This window comes from Cervus elaphus, chromosome 5 (genome assembly GCF_910594005.1).
Source record: "Cervus elaphus chromosome 5, mCerEla1.1, whole genome shotgun sequence".
Taxonomy (NCBI): domain Eukaryota; kingdom Metazoa; phylum Chordata; class Mammalia; order Artiodactyla; family Cervidae; genus Cervus; species Cervus elaphus.
In genome coordinates, this window is record NC_057819.1 from 84,886,265 (window position 1) to 84,901,073 (window position 14,809).

Sequence of the window (14,809 nt, forward strand, 5' to 3'; positions counted from 1 at the left end):
AAGGACAAGCTGGGAATTCATCACACTAGAACTTCATCTGCCAGCTGCATTCACACATTTTCACCACCTGAATAGTTGATTCTCTTCAACTCCCACGTGGCTCATTTCAGCATACAGTGTTTTGAAATGAATATTTGATCAGGCAGGGTAAAAAGAGGTTTGGACTTATCTGAGGTGTCACCATAATGCACTTTAAGTATTTCTAAGTATCAGGAACTAGGTGTCTTAAATCCCACTCTTTGCATATTTCTGAAATGGATCTGTGATCCTAATGAAATATGATTAAATGAGATAAACCATGTGAAGACACCTAACATGTTACTGGGCACATAGCTGTTTATAAATAAATACTGGTTCCCCATTTTCTTACTTCCATCTAATGGTAAACATCCTGACGATTCCTCATTGAGCACTGGGAGACAGGTATCTCATACTGCCAAAGAAACTTAAAAATAATTCTAATTTTGTCAAAATGTTAAACCCTCACCCAAATAAGAACCTAAGAAATAAAGAAACATGGTAGGCTGAAAATCAAAATTGCTTTGTGATTTTTTGACTTCAGGATTAGGGTGCTGATATGACAAGATATGGTTTTCTTTGTATTTATCCTACTTGGGGCAAACTAACCTTCTTGAAATTGGAGTTGATGTCTTTAATTAATTTTAGAAAATATTCAGCCTTTCATTTATTTATTTTGCCTTATCCTCGCTTTCTTTCCATCCATCTGTAACAACTGCATGTACGTTAGGCAGTTAAATACCACACCATACATTTCTCACGCTGAGTTCTGTTGTATTTCATTTTCTTCTTTCCTCACTTCAGTTTAGATAAGTTTTGACTTGTTTCTGAATTTCTGATTCTTTCTTCCTCTTCATACAGTCAGCTGCTAAGCCCATTCAATAATTTGTTTCTTTAATAAATTATATTTTTCAGCTTTAGAAAGTCAGTTGGGCTCTTTTATGGATTTTGTCCAATTTTTGTTATTCCAATGTAGGAATAATACAATATAAGGATGCAGGTGTTTCAATATAGGAATGACACAATAGAGGAATGTTAAGTTTTCATTTAAAAAAACAACTACATCTAACATTTTATGTAACAGTGAAATGTTAAACACTTCCCTATAAGATTAAGAAGACAAGACTTTCAATATCATCACTTCTACTCAACGTACTAGAGATCTAAGCAAATACAGTAAGGGGGAAAAGAAATGAGGTGTAAAGATGGGAAAAAAATATAACCATCTTTATTTGTAGATGAGATGACTGCTGAGAAAAAAATCCAAACAGATCTACTCAAATTAATACATGAATTTATAAAGGATTCTGGATGCTAGTTCAATATCCGCCCCCCCCAAAGATTGTATTCTATATACTATGGAAAAATCCTGAAAAACAAAGCATGCTATTCATTATAGCATTAAAGCATGAAATGACTGAAATAAATGTTACAAAATATGTGTAAGACTTCTACATTAAAAGTTAACAAACATTAGGAGAAACTAAAGAAGACCACCGGGCTTTCCTGGTGGCTCAGTGGTAAAGAATCCCCCTGCCAATGCAGGAGACACGAGTTTGATCCCTGGGTTGGGAAGATCCCCTGGAGAAGGAAATGGCAAACCATTCCAGTATTCTTGCCTGGGGAATCCCATGAACAGAGGAGCCTGGTGGGCTATAGGCCATGACGATGCAAAAGAGTTGGACATGACTTGGCGACTAAACAACAAAATAAATGGATAGCTGTAAAAGATTCATGTACTAAAAGAGTCCATACTGTTAGGATGTCAAATCTCCCAAATTTGACCCACAGATTCAACGAAAAATGAATCAAATCTCATCTAAATTTTTTTAGAGATGAATATACATTTAATCTGTAGTATGTGTGTAAATATAGATATATACATATAATACATATATACATGTATATATTTTATATAAATATGATGGTTGTTTTGGGGGAATTAAGACCGTTTTGTGTGCTTAAAGATAGGAATCCTTAAGAGCTTTTGTATGTGATTATATCTATCAATATTGAAAACACTTACGTGCTAATCCATTAACATTTTAATTTTGAAACATTACAAATAATGATAGTCAGCTTTTCTTTTTTTCAGGTATATTACATAAATTTTTATTGAAGTACAGATGATTTATATTAGTTTCAGGTATACAACATGGTGAGTCAATATTTTATACTCTTTAAATTTATTACAAAATAATGGCTATATACTTGCTGTTTATTTCATACATAGTAGTTTGTGCCTCTTAATCTCCCTACCTACCTCTATCTTGCCCATTTCCCTTTCCCTCTCTTTACTGGTAACCACTATTTTATTCTTTGTGAGTCTAATTTTGTTTTGTTATAGACATTTGCCTTGCTTTTTGATTCCACATATAAGTGATGATATACAGTGTTTGTCTTTGTCTCTCTTATTTCACTAAGCATAATACTCTCCAGGTTCATCTACATTTCTGCAAATGGCAGAATTTCATTCTTTATTATGGCTGAGTCACATTCCATTCTACATACTTACTACATCTTCCTTATCCACTCATCTGTTGATGGGCAATGAGGTTGCTTCTATATCTTGATTACTGTGAATAATGCTACTATGAACATTGAGGTTCATGTATCTTTTTGAATTAGTATTTTCATTTCTTCAGATATATACCCAGGGAATAGAACTGCTGGATCAGTTCTATTCTTTGTTTTCTCAGGAATATATACTATTTTTTTGTAGTGGCTGCACCAAACCACAATCCCACCAGCAGTCTACTAGGGTGCCCTTTTCTCTATATCACCACCAACATTTGTTACGTGTTGACTAGATTTTTCATTGATAGCCTTTCTGAAAGCTGTGAGATGATATCTCACTGTGGTTTTGATTTGAATTTCTCCTTTGATCTCTGGTGGTTCAGACAATAAAGAATCTGCCTGCAATGCAGGAGACCTGGATTCACTCTCTGGGTCTGGAATCCCTGGAGAAAGGCATGGCAACCTACTCCAGTATTCTTGCCTGGTGAATCCCAAGGACTGAGAAGGCTGGCGGGCTATAGTTCATAGCATCGCAAAGAGTTGGACATGACTGAGCGACTTACACTTTGATAGCAATGCTGAGCTTCTTCTATTGTGGTTGTTGACTATCTGTATGTCTTCTTTGGAAAAATGCCTATTCAGGTCTTCTGCCCATTTTCTTTCGTTTTTAAAAAATTAATTTATTTATTTTAATTGGAGGCTAATTATTGCCATTTTTAAATTGTGTTTTTATATTAACTTGTAAGAGCTATGTATATATTTCAGATATTAACCACTACAGTCATACCATTGGTTAAATTTATTCCTAGGCATTTTACTACTTTTAATCCAATTCTAAATTGTTTCATTAATTTCTCTATAGTTCATTATTAGTGTACAGAATAAGCAACATATTTCTGTATATTAATGTTGTATCCTGTAATTTCACCAAACTCATTTATTAGTTATAGTTTTTGATGGAGACTAGGTTTTTCCATACATAGTATCATGTAATCTGCAGTGACAGTTTTATTTCTTCCCTTCCAATTTGGATGCTTTTTAATTCTTTTTCTTGTCTGATTTCTGTGGATGGGACTTCCAACACTATGTTAAATAGAAGTAGTAAGAGTGGGTGGAGATCCTTGTCTTGTTCCTGATTTTAAAGGAAAGACTTTCAGCTTTTTACCACTGAACAGATGTAACTGGAGGGTTTCTCAAAACTGGCCTTTTTTACGCTTCTCTTACACCCACTTTGATGACAGTTCATCATGAATGAATGTTGGATTTTGTCAAAAGCTTTTTCTCCATCTATTGGTGTAAGTCAGAAACGGAACTAGAAAAGGAGTGTGTGTATTCATATTCTGAGTTTTTTCAGATTCTGGGGATATTCTTCCCTGATAGAACACTTAACATGTCAGTTACAATGATATCTGAAGCCATACCAATTAACTTTTACAATCTGTCATATTAAAATCCTTTGTTCTATCTTGCACTTGAAATCAGTCCATTACCGTACATAATTTTATCATAAGACCAGTCATTTGGAAAATACTGCATATCTTCCAAATGTTGACTTATTTTATGATATAAAATATCACACTAGGTAATATCACTACCTATCTCATCAGAAATGTGTTTAAGTATGGGACCTGTTATGTAGACTGGTGGATATATGGTTTCCAAATTTCTAATTTTCAACTGAAGACTAGAATTTTATCATTGGTAGTAAATATTTGTCAGTTTTTTTTTAAATGACAGGCTTACTTTGTTCATTTTTGAGAAAATTTCTACCAAATAACAATGTCTGAATGAACAAAGTTTCAGTTTTTAAGTAAAATGGCATTCCATGAAAACAGTTGCTAGTTCAATGCACAACAAACACACAAGTGCAATTCCCTCAAAATAACTAGTGTGCATTAATTCAATTATGATATATATAATATTAAAAAGTACATAAACATGAAATTTAATAAAATTTATTAGCTTCTAAAGTTTAGTAAAATTAATAATGTTTACTGTATCAAAGAAAGCCTTAAGTAATGATATCTTTTTTTTTTTTAACTACGAGCAAGTTGCATCTGTCATGAGCAGAGTTTGGTGCCACTGCTTTTTACCATGCTAAGATGCCATCAGGTTTATATACCACTGCTTCGGCATCATCTATACTAAATGTCAAGATGGTATAAAAAAGACAAAAAATGAATTCATATTTATAAAAATAGTTTTCACTCACTGACCCCTTGGAAGTGTACTGGACATTTTCAGAGAGGTCCACGGACCACACCATCTGCTGGTATGTTTGTGCAAATGTACGTGCATGGAAATGTAAAGACATACATTAATCTACATTTTATATTCTAGAATAGCCAAGCAATGACTAAAGGAAAAAGTAGACACATTAATTTGCTACATTTCAAAACTTGCTAAAAAGCTAGTTATTAAGATAGTATGATAGTGGTACAAAAGACAGGTGTGTGTATATATATATGTACATATATATATATGGAAGAAAATAGAGAATCCAGGAAAAATATGACTTTTTTAAAAAGCATCATCAAAATTCATTGGGGGAAAGATCTTTTTGCTGAACAGTGCTGGAACACACTTCTCTCGAAAAAACTTAACCTTGATCCTTGCCTCATCTCATAATAAAAAATAATTAGAAAAGATTGATAGACTAAATGCAAAAGCCAAAACCATATAGTTATTAAAGAAAAGCATTGAAACACATAAAAAGAAAAACAATGGAAAAATTGTATTTCTGCTTGTCAAAAAACACCAATAAGAAAGTGAAAAGACAATGAATTGAAAGGACATACTGGCAAAATATCCAACAAAAAGTCTTATCCAGAATAAAGAACCCCTGAAATTCAACAGACAACAGACCCAATAAAAACTGGTGAAAGACTTCACAAATACATTGCAAAAGATATCCAAATCTTCAGTAAGTATATGCAAGGTACACAGTATCAGTATTCATCAGAGAAAAGCAAATTAAGACCACAGTTTACATTCACTAGGATGGCTCACACACTGCTGTTAAGATGAAAAAATGGTATATGGTCATTTTGGAATACTTCCTTGGCAGTTCCTAACAAAGTTAAACACAGGCCTACCTTCTGAGCCAACACTTCCAATCCTATGTACATGCCCTGAAGACATGAATGAATATGTCAAAAAAAGGCTTATACAGCAAAGGTTATAGCAGCTTTGTTAATAATATGCCAAAAGCTAAAAACAACAGAGTAATGGATACATAAACTGTGTTATATTCAAACTACGCTGCAATGTAAAAAAAATGAACTAGTGACACATGTAATACCTGAATGAATCTCAAAAACATTAAATTAAGTAAAAGAAGCCAGATGCAAGAGAATGTGCAGAATGATTCTATTTACTTGAAGTTCAATATAAACAAAGCTAATTTACGATGATAAAAGTCATAGTCTGGGTCAAAGGTAGTCTTGACTGGAGGAAGAATAAAAGAACTTTCTGAAATGATGAAAATATTCTAACTTTGATCTGAGTGGTGATTATCTGGGTATAAAAACTGATCAAGCTGTGTGATTAAGATATGTGCATTTTTGCTATATGTAAACCGTACCCTAATTAAAAAAAAATCTTCAAAGATGATCTAAAGTATAGACGTATCAATTTTTCAAGCTAGAAGGAACTTTGCAAATAACCTACTTCAATTCTTTTCTTCATTTTATAGAAGTAAGCCCTGGATTTTGAAGCCGTTTCTTAAAGAGCTAGTTCCAGGCAGAGCTGAGACTAGAACCAAAGATCTGTACGTGACTAGTCACTATTCCTTCCACTGCCCCAAGCTTCAAAAACAAAACTGTTTCCAGGAACAATTATTTCCACTTTGATTATTTGCTTTAGTTTTTCTCTGACAGTTTTCAACAATATCCAGGGGAGTACCACGAGCTCTGGTTCCGACTAGTTGCCCGGGTGAGGTCCCAGGCTGCTTTTTAATTGCTCACTGGGCTTCCACAATCAATGGAGAGAGGCTCTTTTGTTTGTTTCTAAGTTTATAGATGGCACCTATAAGCATAAGCCTCTCAGGCTCTTGGACACAATTTAAAATAGTGTGGCACTAACAGTTTGACGCTAATGTCACTAAGACAAATGGAATCCCCGGTTCAGACTTAAACAAATTCTAATACTGCCCCCAATATTGTCCCTCTGCCACCACAGTCTCAGGCAACAGACTACATAAACAGTCCAGCCTTGTATTAAAGATGTAGTAATAACGGTACAAAAAAGAAAAGTTGGGTCTTTTGGCCCAAAAGTCTCATGTAAATATGTGGTACCCTGGTATATCAACAGCAGGGAGAATTCCATCAATTCCTTTTCCAAATGCTTAGGAAAGACTTAAAGTCATGTCATGGACTTGGTGCTTGCAACAGAGAAAGCCAAGGCGAGGTTGCAGCTGACACAGAGATTTATTCAAAGCAGCAACGTGTCATCAGAAAAAACTCTCCCAACAGCTTCTCTACTCCTGTTTACAGTTTCTTCATCTGCAAGTGGGGCAATCATTTTTTCCTTAATTGTACTGAGCTAAAATTTTCCACATTGTTAACTTGAATTTCATCTTCTAACATCCTATAAATATTAGAAAGAAGAATGAGGGGAATATTTAAATCAGGAGGAGAGAGATGTGACCGAGCACTTCTGTGATGGGAAATCAACTCTTTTCCCTACATTCTTAATCTCTCTAATTTACTTTTGATTCTATATAGGCAGTAGGTGTTCACTAGACGAGAGCTGAAATAAGGCACAGACTTCCTCTTTTCTAATTAAAAAGCCAATCTTAATTATCTTAGTTTGAATATTTACTGTTCCAAGTATAAATAGTGTCACAGTAAAATTACTGACCTCCTTTTTCCCCCTCTAAGGGACTCTGTTCACAGGTCAGGACTAAGCCTTCTTTTAATTTCACCCTCATCTCTAATCCTCTTACTGATTCCACAAAGGCTTTGAATACCCAAGGTACAAGTATGCCTGGAGTTTTCGTCACCTTATAATCACAAAGACTATCTGGAACTCTATTAAATGAAAACCATATCATTTATTCAAAGAAATAGCTCAACATTTCAAAAGAACTTTATAGCCTTTATATTTGGGAATTATTTTAGGAAATAATTTGAACATATTCCTGCCCAAAAAGGTATGACAAATTTTTATAAAGGAAAACAAATTATTTTTTGTGGTTTTTTTTTTTTTTTGGTCTTTTGGCCATCCTGCATGGCATGTGGGGTCATATTCCCTGATCTGGGATTGAACCTTTGCCCACTGCAGCGGAAACAGAGAGTATTAACCACTGGACCACCAGGGAAGTCCCTTAGATTATTTTTACAGAGGCAGAGAAGAATGGCTAGGTAGGAAACATGACTTGTTGAAGGCTTCAGCAAGAGTTCAAGACCATGACTGTAACACCATGGCATCTATCACTCTGTTCTAGTTATAAAATCATGGAGCTAAGTGACCTCACCACAGTAGATTGAACGGTGTTTCTTATAAATCCCTTTGCTCTTACCACCAGCATCTCTTGTGTCCCTGATGACTTTAAGATACAATAACGAAATCTGTCTGCCTCAGATTGGAATGGCAACTATAGATACATGAAATATAGCCCTTAGGAATATAGTTCCCCCAGTGCATCAGAGAAATCTCTGTAAGATAAAAGCATGCCTCTATAAGAATATCTCTCCAGCAGAGATTTGACTGAATAATATCCTTGTTGTTTACCCAGTCATACTTTTCTAATAGGTATAATTTTTTTTAAGGTCTGACATACCAAATGCCAAATACACAAAGTAGGCACAATTGATCATTATAAAATCAATAAAATCAAACCAGTTTGGATTTTCTTCAAGCAAACAAATTATTTAGATATCTGCAAGAATTGGGTGCTGAAAGCCTGAGTTAATTAAGTGCTTAGAAATTATTTAGATGACTCCAGTTGTACAAAAAAGAACATTTCTCTTGAGTCAAAAAGTTGCTCTAGCAACAAATACTAGATCTGCAACTTTGTCCCTATTTAGTAGAGTATGTGATGTAGCACAAATATGTATCAAAGCCTGCTCTGAAGAATAAGAACTTGTTTTACTTCTCTGTCAGTTTCCCTTCCCCTTTTGTCATCTGCTCAGGAATGTACACCCAAGCTGCTCTCACCACTTCTAATAACATTTTCTCTATAAAATGTTTACTTTAGTAGAGTTTGACAAAGATGTCTGCTCTTCATACAAGTGGGGCATAAGTTTGTCTTTAAATCTCAGTTGCTTTGAGTTCTTTCTTGGTAAACACCAATTTCCATAGTAAAACTACAAACGAGGACAAACAAACTTAGGATGAACCAGATCTTTCTAGGCTCTTTGTGTGGATGAGTCACAAGCAATTAGAGTTGTTATTAAGTTATCCAACAAGTACAGCCTGCACATCTTGGAACAAGAACTTCAGCCACCAATGTGGGAAACAAAGTTTGAACAGGACGCTGACACTATTTCTACCTTTTCCCCTCTTTCAGCCCTACACCTTTACCAAAAGAAGGACACATGTTATAAAGGACAAACAATAGGAAGAAATTCTTAGATACCTAATCAAAAGAAAAGTACAAAGGGGGAAAAGTAAGTAATTCATGCCATGCATTGTCTAGAAATACTGTCTGATTCAGACGCTGATGTTGATCAGTTGGATAGGAGAAACTGAGCAGCTCCTTCAGATCTCGTTTTTCTGGGTAGCCTGTGTGTATAGGTAAATCTATGAAGTCCATTTCCAGAATGGCATTCTCCTTAGTCAAGAAGGGAAACTGACAATTAACTTCGAAATCTGAGGAAAGGTAGTTTTTTTCAGCCTCCAAAGATCAGCGGAAACATGTCATGGGAAGTAACATCTACATATAAAGCAATTACAGATCTGCTGAGTCTAAAATATACATAGATAGAGAGATAGCAAGAAACTGGTTCACAGGTACCTAAAGCTATGGAATTTGTACTATGCCTAAATCATCAAAGTTAATAAGTGAAAAACTTGTAGTTTAGGTTAATACATTTCTATGTGAAGGAGTGAAGCACAAACGTACTACCTAGTTAAGAATTTTTTTAAAGAATTTGCTAGCTAGAGTGGCACAATGCTCTGCTGATTTTAGTTTCAGTAGAATAACACTGCAAGATACACAGATACTGAAAACTGAACATACAGACCCAAGGTTTAAATAATATTTTCACTTTGAAAACTGTCACAGCCATCAGAAGATTTGATCATATCAAATTATATTTTTAAATTCTACTCCTTTGAAAAGTAATTTGATGAAAAATAATTACACCACCACTAGTTGAGACAGAGAAAGAGCTGTCACTATAGTAAAGGGATAGCTACAAAGTTTGCCACAGGAACAACTAAAAAGATAGTATGTTTAGTTGTATAAATTGTTTAAAGGTAAGACACAAAGCAATGAGCCCCGATAAGGGGAGGCGCCACACTGGTCATACCTCTCTAAGCAAAGGCAATCAAAGCTCCAGATTAGCATCTTCATAACAAGCAACTGACTCCAAGTCATGGGTCATAATCAGAGACGTATTTCCGGGTTCAAGAGCAACTAGACTCTTTTTAATAGAAGAATCTAAAACAGAATTTCCCTATAAACCTCTTTTCATAAAGAACCCAAATCAGAGTTTGAGATTAGCAGATGCAAACTATTATATATAGAATGGATAAACAACGGTCCTACTGCAAAGCACAGGGCACTGTAGTCAATATCCTGTGATAAAGCATAATGGGAAAAAATATGAAAAAGAAAATAAATGTACAACGGAATCACTTTGCTGGATAGCAGAAATAAACACTACATTGTAAATCAACTGTACTTCAATAAAATAAATTTTTAAAAAAGAACCCAAAACATTTATGCTTTATCTTGTTAAATCAATAGAAAAGTAACACTGTTACAACAGTGGTCCCACTAGATGAAATAGATGAAGTTTTGCCAACAAAATATTATTCACCCACTTAAAAAACGTGATCAACAAAAGAGATCCAGACCACTGGAGAGGTGGAGAATAACTCATAGGAAGTCTAATTCCTCGTCTACGGTGTTTCTTTAGCTCAGCTAGAGATAGCACACATTTCATTGCTCTGGCTGTCATTCTGAAAGGGGCTAATGATTTTCTGCAATGAAAACAGGCTGAGAAAAATAATGGAACTTAGTCACTAAGAAGTCCTTCTCTACTTAAAAAGACAAGTCAAGCAGAGGCTCAGAGCTGGAGAACAATATCTGAGAAACTGCCATGTGTTTCACTGATAGAAACCTAAGTGTTGATAAATCAAAGATGTAAGATCTATTCCTTACTCAAACATCAACAGGAAACTCTTCTTGCAGCAGAGTTAAACAAAATTATGGATTCAATAGTTGATTGAAGTTCCTCTCTGTGGCATGAGAGAACTTTGTAAAGAGCTAAAATTGAGATAGTGCTATATGATATATACAGTCTTTCCCCAGATTATAGCATCGAATATGGCACATTTAATAATACACATGGTAACTGCTTTAGTGACGTGCATTTCATCTGACCAATGGCCAGCTACTTGACTCTAAGACATTAATATTATGGCAGTTTAATAATATATATATAAAAAACCCAGTCAACAAAGCCTGCTACTGTAATCTCGAATAAAACACTTCAGGTTAAAATATATCATTTCCAGGATTCACAGTTGTAAATGATAATTCCATATGAACAGGATCCGTTAAGCATTCTCAGACTGCAACTATCAAAAAGATTTATTAAATCACCTACCTCAATAACCCTTGCAGTGCAAGTCTAGGGACCTTAGATATTGCTGTGCTTGTTTCCAGGGGACAACCCTGGTTGCCAAGTTAAAGCTGAGGAACAAGTATGAGTCCTCCAAAATGCAAGTTTACACTAAGAATGAAAGCACAGCGCTCAACGTGGACCATGCGATCAGACACAAAGTGCAATCTGCTGGCAACAGCTCAGAAAGCCAAGAACAAGTATAAAACCCATCAGCTTTCAAACTTCGAAACATCCAGAGACAGAATCAGAAACAGAAGCTTTGGTCTTTTAAAAGTGGTCTTCACAAACCAGTTTTGTGTTTGTTTCCATTTTCTTTCACAGTTTAAGCCTCAATCAGATCAGCTGTCTCCAGGGATTTTGAAATTGCTATAGATTAAAATCCTCTCTGACTCAACTGTTTGACTAATGCCGGGTGTTTAATAATTCTACTTGTAAGAGACTTTTTTTGATGAAACCCTGCTGTATGCTAGTTTCAGATGCGCCACAGCTGCGCCATATAGAAAGCATCACTGTCCTTACTTTTGTTATCACTGCATTTAGAGATGAGAAAATGTATCATGGAAAACAGTTCTGTTAAAGATGGGGCTGAAAACAATTTTACAATATTAATTTAGCAACTACCACCTATAGAGGCAAAGACCTATTTCCAGACACTAACGATACATATTCGTGGCTGGATTTCAAGGATAGGAAGTTAATAACTGTGATAGACAGAGTTAAGTTAATGAATTTCTAAACTTCATGCTTTCAATAATAAAGCCATTTAATTTACGCTATAGCATTTGGACTCTCTGCTTCCACAGATCAGGCACTTTGATACTCAACAGGTTGAGTAAATTGAATCCATATATTGTATTTACGTTCTCTGTCAAGGTTGCTTCTCCACATTTGAGAGATCAAAGGCTAAAACAGTCATCAACCCTGTAGCCTTCAATACTGTGTTCATTACATTTAATCAAGTGCCAACTCCATGGTATCATTCACCAACCTTAACAATATTTAAATGCATGGCGTTGTTTAGCAGCAAATGTAGGCACAGTATTGTTTTAATACACAGACACACACCCAACTCCCCACACTCATGTGTACGCACACTTGCTTGCTCACATGCAGCCATCCCTCCTCACCCTCCTTCCCCAAGAGAAGAGAAAGATGGCAAGAAATATACAGTATCTACATTGTGCAAAAAAAGAAGTTAAAAAGGCATGGGAAAAAAAACCATTAAACATTTTGTATGTAGTCTTCTACCTGAGGCAGCATCGATCACGGTGGAAATTCCCCTTCGATCAGACACTGGACGGGATGACCCTGGCATGCTGACTGGGTCAGAGCGGACTGGCTGGATCCTGCAATGCAATTGAATTTAATTCACATATGTTACCAGCATCAAAACTGTCCCATGCTACAACAGACCTTAAATCAGCAATGCTGGAATAGCCCAGTCCATGAAAGAACCATTCACTCTAAAATAAGGCAAATGGGTGAACTTGCAGTCCCTAAGGTTCTTTCAAAAGACTTAAAGCATAGCATTCTCTACACTCTGGACCCCTTCTCTTTTTGTGGTTTTCAACAGCTTTTAAACAAGGGGTTGAAAAACGGACATTCATTTACAAAGGGACAAATGAAATGCAATGAGAGAAGACACAAAACACATTATTCCGAACCCTTTGGCATTTGAAAAGTATATGTGGAATCGAGACAAATGGTACATAGGAAGCTATTTGCAAGCAGAAGTAGAGACACAGATGAAGAGAACAAGTATAGGGACACCAAGGTGGGGAAGGAGAAGAGGGGTGAGTTGAGAGACAGGGACTGACATATGTACTATATATAAAGCAGATAACTAATGAGAACCTACTGCATAGCACAGGGAACTGTGCTCAGAGTTGATGGGAGGGCAGTCTGGGGGAGAAGCGATGCATGTACATGCATGACTGAGCTGCTCTGCTGTGCGCCGGAAACTATCACAACTCTCTATTTTAGTTATACTCAAACACAGAAAAAAAGGTTAAAAAAAGGGAGATGAAAAGTTTTAAGAATCTTCAAATTCATGAATAGAATCGTTGCCTTCCTTAAAAGACATCAGTTGATACAAAAATTTGAGTCACTCTCTTAAAATCCTTAAAGAAAATTATTTTACATATGGCAAGAAGCATAGGATAACAAACCTAGACAGCATATTAAAAAGCAGACATCACTTTGCCGACAAAGGATCATACAGTCAAAGCTATGGTTTTTCCAGCAGTCATGTACCGATGTGAGAGGTGGACCATAAAGAAGGCTGAGTGCCAAAGAATTGATGCTTTTGAATTGTGGTTCTGGAGAAGACTTGAAAGTCCCTTGGACTGCAAGGAGATCAAACCAGTCCATCCTAAAGGAAATCAGTCCTGAATATTCACTGGAAGGACTGATGCTGAAGCTGAAACTCTAATACTTTGACCACCTGATGTGAAGAACCGACTCCTTGGAAAAGACCCTGATGCTGGAAAAGATTGAGGGCAGGAGGAGAAGGGGTAACAGAGGATGAGATGGTTGAATGGCATCACCGACTCAATGGACATGAGTTTGAGCAAACTTCAGGAGAGAGTGAAGGACAGGGAAGCCTGGCGTGTTGGAGTCCACGGGGTCACAAAGAGTCAGGATATGACTTAGCGACTGAACAACCAAATAGGATAACACAGCTGTGTTGGGATGTGGCTGCCAGGTGGTTAGCTAAAATCTCTACTATCTAACTGAGTTACCACCACAATATCACTAATTAGCATGTAAGAATCAATTAGAATGTCAGCGAAACTTCAATTTACTACATATGAGTTTAAGTTGCTTGGAAATGGTGAATCTATTAATGCTAAGAGTCTAGTTCCAGCTGTATTTCTGTACTATTCACTGAAGGATTTCTGTATTGCTAAAAGAGCCGAGAGGCCCAGGCAACTTAAAGGAATAAAGACTTACTATAATAGTCTAAGTGTGCATTTTTTGGCAATGCATTCATTCAATAAGTATTTGTTGAGTATTAGTCATGTGTCAGCAGTATTCTAGGAACAAGCAGAAACAAAACACAAAATGCAAAGTCTGTGTGCAGATATATGGTATAGTACACAGGCATTCAAGACTGATGCAAAGGAAAACTAGTGTGAAAATGAATGAAATAGGTAATAAGAGCTCGGAAAGAGGAAATGAGGGAATGAAAGCATGGTCCACAGCAGAGTGAGAGGATCTTGTGGAGCTGGAACAGAAATTGGACCTCTAAACAGTGTTAGGATGATGTATTTATATACAAAGGAGCAAGAAGATCTCTTTAAACACAGAAGTAGAAACAGCAAACCCTTGGATTTGCAGCCAAGCATGATAAATGCAGGTCATCTTGACAAGCATGATTTGGCTTATGCATAGAGTTCATAGAGGACACTGATGAAGATAAGAAGTTGATAAGCACCATGGGACATTACAGAAGCCTGACATTTCAATTACGGACT

The 14,809-nt window shown here is 36.0% G+C and overlaps 1 protein-coding gene across 8 annotated transcripts in view; it reads right to left on the reverse strand.

Moving 5' to 3' along the window:
* The window catches only part of BCAS3 (BCAS3 microtubule associated cell migration factor), a 579,738-nt gene that overhangs the window by 263,101 nt on the left and 301,828 nt on the right, over nt 1-14,809 (reverse strand). For all 8 annotated transcript variants that reach the window (XM_043902888.1, XM_043902895.1, XM_043902891.1 and 5 more), the window contains one exon: nt 12,582-12,679. In XM_043902888.1, the coding sequence (XP_043758823.1) occupies nt 12,582-12,679 (98 nt within the window). The remainder of the gene's footprint in view (nt 1-12,581; nt 12,680-14,809) is intronic.